This window comes from Cibotium barometz, chromosome 35, assembly GCF_041138505.1.
Source record: "Cibotium barometz isolate CiBa-2024 chromosome 35, ASM4113850v1, whole genome shotgun sequence".
Lineage (NCBI taxonomy): Eukaryota > Viridiplantae > Streptophyta > Polypodiopsida > Cyatheales > Cibotiaceae > Cibotium > Cibotium barometz.
This window is the reverse complement of record NC_141080.1, coordinates 17,085,177-17,093,732: the sequence shown is the minus strand read 5'-3', so window position 1 is coordinate 17,093,732 and position 8,556 is coordinate 17,085,177. Positions and strand designations below refer to the sequence as shown.

At 40.5% G+C, this 8,556-nt stretch overlaps 1 protein-coding gene across 6 annotated transcripts; it reads left to right on the top strand.

The window, feature by feature from the left end:
- The first annotated feature begins 3,314 nt into the window (after window positions 1-3,314).
- On the top strand, window positions 3,315-6,799 carry LOC147618195 (plant cysteine oxidase 3-like). Of its 6 annotated transcripts, XM_086774627.1 has the most exons (7): window positions 3,358-3,642; window positions 3,728-4,063; window positions 4,373-4,438; window positions 5,529-5,701; window positions 5,800-5,956; window positions 6,044-6,247; window positions 6,408-6,799. In XM_086774627.1, exons 4-7 carry the CDS (start codon window positions 5,534-5,536, stop codon window positions 6,533-6,535), a joined length of 657 nt encoding a protein of 218 aa, XP_086630753.1. In that variant the 5' UTR covers window positions 3,358-3,642; window positions 3,728-4,063; window positions 4,373-4,438; window positions 5,529-5,533; the 3' UTR covers window positions 6,536-6,799. The 6 variants fall into 6 exon arrangements, with proteins under 6 accessions (XP_086630747.1, XP_086630749.1, XP_086630748.1 ...); XM_086774621.1 differs by lacking the exon at window positions 4,373-4,438 and having other exon boundaries at window positions 3,315-3,642; XM_086774623.1 differs by lacking the exon at window positions 4,373-4,438 and having other exon boundaries at window positions 3,315-3,642; window positions 6,044-6,306.
- The last annotated feature ends 1,757 nt before the right edge of the window (window positions 6,800-8,556 follow it).

Here is an 8,556-nt window from a genome sequence, read left to right as displayed (position 1 = left end):
GCTGATTCTTCAAGGCAACCTTTTGACTAGAGTTCTCTCTAGGATACCTCCTTTGAATGGCATCCCACAATTATCCTGCGGTCTCATCATCATTGTCATCAAATTGATGGGCAATAGATGGTTGAAGATGATGAATGCATATTCCTGAGCATACTTATCAAGCCAAGCATCAATCTTAGCATGAGGAGAAGTCGCGGTTGGCTCGGCATCAACCTTGGTAACAATACCCCATAGCTGATGATACCAAAGTAAAGTCTCCATCTACAAAGACCAATCAAGGTAGGTCGTTCCATCTAGGATGGATTCCTTTTGGGAAGTTAGGAAATAGATGAAGAGATGACAAAGTTTGTGTAGAAGGCATGGAATCCTCCACTTGAATCTACAATGGGAAAGGTTGCAAGTAGGTACCGGGGGATGCCCACTCCTCCGTAGATGTTAGGTAAGGTGAAAGAAAGATGTAGAATTGTATTTCTTTTGGAGATCAATGCACAACGGGTGAAGATGGGAGAGCCAACTTCATGATGAAGGAAGGGAAGGAGAGGCTAATGGAGGAAGTGCATGATGCTAGTGTTGATTTTTGACGGTAGGGGCACACTACAAAAATTAGACTAATGGAGCAAGTGCACAATGCTATTGTTAGTCTGGGTTAGGGACACAATACAAAAATTAGGGAAAAAAATTTGTGTTAAAAAATTGTGCCTGTTAAGGGAGGGAGGGCTAGAAAAAAAAGAAAACGTTGGCTGATAGTCTTCTTGTAGAGTGTAGAAGAAGCAAGGGCCCAATGAGAACCACATTTCTCTAATAACATGAGAGAATGGTTAGAGGCAACAACAAAGTAGAGGAGAGACTTAGAGCAGTCAATAATGATCCAATACCTGAGCAAAATGATGAATGAATTAAATGGCAAAAGCCTATTCTTATATACAACACAAATAGCCAAGTCGGCAAGTAGAAGAAACCCACGACTGGTGAAAAATACCTAAAAATTACCCACGACTGAGTAAAATACATAAGATAAATATGCTAAATGGGATAAATGCTTGAGATGAACACAGTCCAACATGTGGAACTCTATGTAAATGAGGTCATTCATTGTCTCTCCCTCCCTCCTTCCTTTAAGAGAGGAGGGATGAGGACCTGCAATCCAACGCAACGCTGTGTGACAAAGCTCACAATGGGAGATAGCGATGGAAGATCGTACCCATAGAGGTATGTGGAGTGAGAGGAGGGATGAAGACCCATAGTGACCCATAGACCGACATGTAACGGTGTGACAATGCTCGTGGGAGATAGCGACAAAAGTAGCTACCCCATGGAGGAGTAGAGCTCTTAGAGCATAGCTCGAGCTTGAGTTAGGGCAGCAAAAATATCCCCGACAATATTTGGACTAAAGGTAGAGTGATTCCCTTATCTCTAAGCACATCAGGGTTGCCACATCCACACATCAGGCATTTTTGACGACTTGCCTTATGCTCCTCCACACCTCTTCTGTAAAACAACAAGCTAGTTGTGGTGTCAATCACCTCACGAATTTTTGAAGGCCAGTTTTTGGGAGATAATGTGCTCAAGATATGACACCTATCCTCTGACAGGAAGGGCTCAAGCTTTAACAGGCTACCATAGTTTCTTGGATGCTGCCTTAACAGGTTACCAGAGTTTCTAGGATGGGGCCTTATTTGCAGAGATTTTGATTGATGGATCCATTAGATTCATCCCAAGACCTATGCCTTGACTCTCTTGGTTGTTATGTCTGGCAAAAGTTCAGGCATGGAAGTTTTCACAAATTTACTAGCCTCTTGGACCCAAGCCTTAAATATGTTAGCTAGCATTATATCATTCTATGGGGAATGTATAGTCAAATTGTCCTTGTTCGTGTGAGGAGACAGCGCTTAGGTACATTTGTTTTATTTTCTACCTAAGTTCATTTAACATCTACAAAGGAGTAGGGTGAAATTTACAAAGGCTGAATGCAAATTCTAAGATTGTAGGGTGTACTTAAAAGGGGCATGGTGAGGATGCGCTAAACTGTTTTGAATAGATGTAGCATGAGGGCCACTCTCCGGATGCAATGACCTTTGCTTGCATCAAGAAAGCTTGTGGGGTAACATAAGGGCAGCTGACAAAGAGAAACAAATTTATGATAAGATTGCTAGACAAGGGTTGTTCGGAAATGATATGGTGCTTGGAAAGACTATGCTTGATATGGCAAGTGTGGTTCTCTCACCAAAGCACCACACTTGGCGATGTTGTACATATCTTACAATTAGTGCACTCCAAGAGACAACATCCCGTGAAAGAAACTCCTCAAGCATGCCCTCTTTAGACTTAGCTATTTGATCAAGCTGTCTCGATAGCCACTTGTTGCAAGAGAAGCTTAGCCTGAATCTTAATTTTGTTCTTGATTTGAATGTTTTTTTCCAGATTGCAGCTTTGGGTTAAGAGGTCAAAAGATAACTCATGTGCATCGACGGTTATAGGTATTCATTAATCAACGATCGTGAAACAATATCACACGAGACTTATCACATTATCGACTTCAGTATCGCAGATTGACAAAGGTATTCCTATTTTTCTCTCTTTTATATTCGAACAAACAAATGACCCCTTTCAACTTTGAAGGTGTATCTTTGGTCCACTTTTGATACCAAGAGTGTTATTTGGAAAACGGGGGAAGGGCACATTCCTTTATGTTTATAAAATTTGGGGAGGACTATGCCAACTCCCCACCATACTTTATGTATGGTTTTTTTTTTCACTCGCACAAATAAGCACAAAATTCGTATGACTTGAATAACGACATGTAACTCATATTCAAATGTGCTAATCAATTTGTAATTATCCTTTTTGCGAGGTACTTCAATATCTCCATCGATCAGAAGTGTAGGCATGCGGTTCATCATCGATAGGCGGACATGCCTCTAGCACCCTTTCCAAGTATGTTTATAGATTCATATTCGTTTGATCAATTTAAGATATTTATAAGTAAAACTACACGGTTGTATGTTTGTTAATTTTAAAATTTGTCTTTGAGAGATGTCAATAAAACCGCCAAGCATTTGCTTTGGTGCACCTATGGAAGATAATGATTTGGTTGCATTACTACATTGAATGGTCTAGGCAAAGACTACAAGGCATTTGAAACCTTTATCAAGGTTAGAGGTGGTGATCCCCTAGATTTTGATGAGTTGGTCTCTTTGCTTATTGTAGAGGAAATGAAACTTATCATCTGTAGGTAATATGGCAAACCGAAACTTGGGAAAGACACGCCTACAAAAATGACGTGCTACAGAAATAAGGACTACATGTTTATTTGAGCACACTTGTGCTGCATAAATAAGGACTACATGCTTGTTTGAGCACACTTGTGTACTTGTATGGGTAGATAAGGCTACCCAAGCATTGTAGTTTACATGCTTCCCAAGCATTCTTGTGTAAGCACGGTAGGACCCTTGGTGTGTAATCAAGGCGTCCATGTACAGTTGAGGCACACAGAATTGACTCGGGAAAAACACTGTATCAGCAGCGGCACACAGACTTGACTTGGGAAAAACACTGTATCATAATGACGATGAGAATAGCAATTCTTCAATCAATGGCGACCTTGGCCATCGCCCACAATTTCTCTTAATGATCTGGCAGCAGGTAATAACAGAGAGTGCTCGCATTTCTTTGTATCATGAAAGCATTTCGTGGCAGCAATTGAATCAAAATCTCATGTTTATTGTAGGTCTGTATAAAGCCGGACACATCCGGCAGCAAAAGGGTTTTTTAAAAAATTTAATCCCAAAAAAAGAAGAAGAAATTTTTATGTTAGTCCAGTCAAACTTCAAAGTTATTTTTTCTTGGCCTGCGTAATTCTAATCTGGCAGTGTACGGCACATGGGAGTGTACGGCATCGTGGTACGGCATGGTTAAGTGACCCATTACCCATCCTCCCTAGATAACCCTGCAGTTATGACACATTTGCTACAGCGTCTCTATGATGCATGCAAGGAGACCTTCGTGGCTGGCGCCGCAGACGGGCCTTCCCCCGAAGGCTTGCAACATGCCAAGTCTCTCATTGGTAAGTGCGTTGGCCGTATAACTCTCTTTAACCAGGTTTTGCTATTGATTCTAGACAGAAATTGAAAAGTTTATAGTGCAATCATTTTTTATACCTCATACAATCAAGCATGCACTTTGGTTGAAAGAAGATGCAGAGATGGTCAGCTAGTATATGCAAAGCAACTGCCTCTAGGGCTAGCTTGAGTGATGATGGCTTTGTTCTTTCTTTATGTATAGAGCTTGCGGTGCTTAATATGTGAGTTTGAACTTCTTTAGATTGTGTTGGATAAATGATGTCTAACTGTGACCATGGATGTCATTGTCATAGGCGTAGTCTCGATCACAATAGAGAGTGGATGAAACCCCCTTTGTTCAAATCCATCAGAGGCTCAATGTAAGGCTTTAGCCTCAATTCTCCACAGTAGTTCAATTTGATCAAGTAGTATTGGGTAGTTTTCAGGAAAACACATTAATGTTATCAAACTTTATCCTCTGGAGTGATGCATGTGATTATACTTGTCGTGCTTCTGTTGAGGCTAGTCTGGAGGGAGCTGCTAACTTCCTAGAGGAATGGCTTATGTAATGGTGTTTCTCTATTGGTGAAAGCCACAAATATGGAGGAGCTTTCGTGCTAATCTGTGTACTTTTTGAAGATGATGTGCTGGTTATTCTTTAGATCAACCCTTAAGCACTCACGGGTATGTAATCTATGTACTTTCTATCAATTGTGGGAGCAAACTGCTCAATGCACAAGCTTTCCAAATGGCTGAAGGCTGAAGTCAAAAAAACTAATGAAATCACCTGCAAAGCTCCTAGAGAACCTTTGTCTTTGCTGTTCACTGGCTGTTACTGCAGATCAGGGCAGCGTACCTGCCCTGTGGTGTCAGGTGAGCACAGGCCAAAAAGTGTTATTACATCCATGGGTTCTATGCATGAAATAAAGACTTTATTGCACGGGGTGATTTTGTGAAAGATTTAAAGATTAATGTTGAGCACCGGTGAAAATCCTCTCAGCTTGGAGGGGATAGGCTTGTGGGGGGGGGGGGGGGAGCTGTGGGGGAATCACCTGAATTTTTTCTTCATGCGGAGTAAATGTCATGTAGACAGAGAATAAGGTGAAGGAATCACACCTTCATTGAGCTCCCATGGCCGCGGTTGTAAGGATTACAAGATGCTGTCTGCAAATTGGATTTCCTCACTGGGCATTTAATTAACTTTGCCAGGACCTGCTTGAGCCTACATATTACTTTCCAGGAAGACATGCCCTTTCTATGAAGCTATTGGCTTTAGGTTCCACGTATTCCCTGGCTTTCCTAGCCTTGGCCAAGGTCACATCCATCCAACTACTGGCTGCACTCTGCTGGATGCCCTGATCTTGCTACATATCAATCAAAGTGTGGAATCTCTTCAAGGTGGCAAGGTAGTGGGACTGCTCTATAACATCAGTGAAGTGATTACTGTGACGCTGACATTGCATGTTGCAGATGCCATGACACTTTCAGACCTTGGTCTAAATGAGGAGATTCTTGCCCAAGAAGATCAAGGCATTGGCTTCTTTGGAATGTTACGAGGCTGGAGGGGTATGAATTCATCAGTGGTGGCTCGATGGGCCCCACCAATTTCTTTTCGGTACATTCACGAATGCAGAAGCTTCTCCGTAAGCATCCAAACCTTACATTATAGACATCCAAAGGTTATTGGTGGGATTGTTGGCACGTTTGGATCTACATTTGACTTAATATTTGGGTATTCCAGATGGGGATCTTTTACCTGCCAACATCAGCAGTTCTACCTCTTCACGACCATCCAGGCATGACTGTTCTGAGCAAGCTTTTACACGGTTCCATGCATGTGAAGTCTTATGATTGGGTCGACCCTTCGGTTCAAAGGTTTGAGACAGGTGTACCAAACGGTAGGTTTTGTCTTGTGACACGATTTTCTCCATTTTTCGGGGTTCAAGAAGCTATGTTGTATACTGATTAAAACATCTCAATTGCAGCTAGACTGGCAAAATTGGCCATGGATCAAGTATTTATGGCACCTTGTGAATCATCTATTTTGTACCCTACAAGTGGAGGCAATATTCATGCCTTTACAGGTGTAACACGCTGTGCAGTGCTGGATGTTCTTGCTCCACCATACTCACGAGAAGAAGGGAGACCCTGCAAATATTACCACGACTTCCTATATTCCAGCCATTCTGGTATGGCCTGCGCCTGCTGCTGCCTGAACAACCTTTTTATTTCTGCCTCTCGATCCTAGGTATTCGTTCATTCGAAATAAAAAGCAAGGAACACACGGGCTAGTCAGTCTATTGCAGTCTAATGATTTGCATGCTAAGAGCTTGTTGCTTTCCTACACAGGCACCCTTGCCGCCGAAAATATGAATGCTGATGTCGATGGACAAAGTCTTGTTTGGCTGGAAGAATTCCAACCACCGGATGATATCGTGAAATGTGTGCCTTACGAAGCTCCACAAATAATATTATGAGGTACAGGGAATTCCCGCCTAATAGTTTGAGGAGGCACTCGAGATGGGCACTCGTGTCTGAGCCATGCTAGGTATTAAAAAAAAAGAAAAAAAAGAAGGAAAAAAGAAAGCAAAAGGTTCACAATAATGTCCCCTAAGGGATTTATTAATTCTTGCAGGATTTACTCTAGCTAAATACTAGAAAAACTAATCATATTGATGTGTAAGGTTTTTTTTCTATACTGCTCTCTCTTTTATTTTGTAAACAAGGAGGCTTTAATGTAAGTGTCATGGTGGAGCATGAGAGGAGGGGCCCAAGCAAAAGCTTGGAAGTAGGTAAGTATTTAGTGTAGATGCAAAAACACGGTATTCTACATTAAAAAAATGTCATGTGATGAAAAAGAGAGAACCCGAATACACACGCTAGTCCTACCAAGGAAGGTGAAAAGCTAACATGAGAGTGTGTAAAGTTAAAATGTCCAAGAACATGTCCTTTCTTCATTGTCGCGCTCATAACTCTATGCATCCAATCTATTTGCCAAGAGAAGAAAAGAGAATAAACCATGTTAATGCGGGAGTGAGTCAGGTATGCTTTCTCCTATTCTCTCTCATGTATTTGAGTTTATTTGTCTCAAGAAAAAGGAAAAGCCTAGGCCAAAAATGTGTTATGTTACCATGACATATGTTGAGCCAAAATAGTGTAGGTTAGTATTGAGTGCTAGAGCAATGCAAGGGTAGCATGGACATTGTTGGCATTGCAATATACTTGTGTTAGGGAAAAATTAGTAACAAGTTCAACATGGAGTACAACAGGACAAGTTTGGGGTATGTTAAATTTGTTTGGGTTAAACGTAGCATAGCCAAAGGACCTACGGTTGGGTACCATTTAGGTCAAGTTTGAATGCGTTAACTGACTTTTATAAAATTTTAGGGCATTTAATGGTTGAATTTGTAGTGGTTATAACTAGGTCCCCAAATTCCCTTGCCCCTTGTTGGGGGGTTTGTCAAAAAGTGCTTTATATGCTTAAGATTAATTTATCCACACTTGCAAGGGTGTCTTTGCATGGAACACCATCTTTATATGCATTTATTTTTGCATAGAATTATGCTTCTGCCAAGGTCTATCCTTCATGGTGGCTATTTGGAGTTGTATGGCATTCTTCTTGCCTTTATCACCTTCCACCAATGCTATTCACAACTAGTAGAGTTTGCCATGCCATGAGGACATTTGTCCAATGCTCCTTGTCAACAACAAAATAAAGAACTCAAATTAAAATTAGAAATACAAGAGTAAGCAAGTATCTTTGCCCTTGTCTTGAACATGAGAACTACTACATGGATAGCCTTACTATCAATGGTTTGACATTTATGGGTAGATAATTGAGCATAGATTGTTGTGATAACTATGATGCTGGTAATATTATGTACAAATGTATTGTGATCAAAATATGAAGCCTTCGTTTGAAGCAACAAACCAATGTTTGCATTATAAAAATACACAACTTTGAAGTAAATTAAAAGAAAGTATGTAGGCAACTTGAAATGCAAAGTAAGCATGATTTATTTTAAACAAATCATTAAAGAAAAAGAATCCCAATTGAGGTCCTACAAGCATGATTTGAAGAAGGTTTTTTTATTTTTTAAACAGTAAAAAAACACCCAAGCTCGATGAAGTCCAAGGGGATTGAAGGTGCCAATTACGACTCGAATGAATACCATAAATTTAGTGTGAACGAGTAGTGTATGATTAGGGCCTTGATAAATTGCTATATTGGTTTGTATAAGATGATGCCTTGGGTACTTACATCACTAGTGACTATTGATTGGTGCATGGTTTATACCTATTTAATGTGGCATATTAGAATTAATTATTGATGGATATAGTTGATTGTTTTACAACTAACATGGTTTGCATTATGTAATAATAATTAAAGAGAAGAGTGATAATTCATTTGGGTAATGCAGGTACTTTAGCATGTGAGCATTTATTTCGAGTGTGACGCAAAAGAAAGGAACAAATGTGAATGTGCACATGGAAAACC

What these genes read in the sequence shown, in the direction of transcription:
- LOC147618195 (XM_086774621.1), top strand. Translation starts at nt 3,955, where the DNA reads ATGACACATTTGCTACAGCGTCTCTATGATGCATGCAAGGAGACCTTC. An exon ending in ACATGCCAAGTCTCTCATTG is followed by an intron (nt 4,064 to 5,528) that starts GTAAGTGCGTTG and finishes TGCATGTTGCAG; the next exon opens with ATGCCATGACACTTTCAGAC. An exon ending in CCTATATTCCAGCCATTCTG is followed by an intron (nt 6,248 to 6,407) that starts GTATGGCCTGCG and finishes TTTCCTACACAG; the next exon opens with GCACCCTTGCCGCCGAAAAT.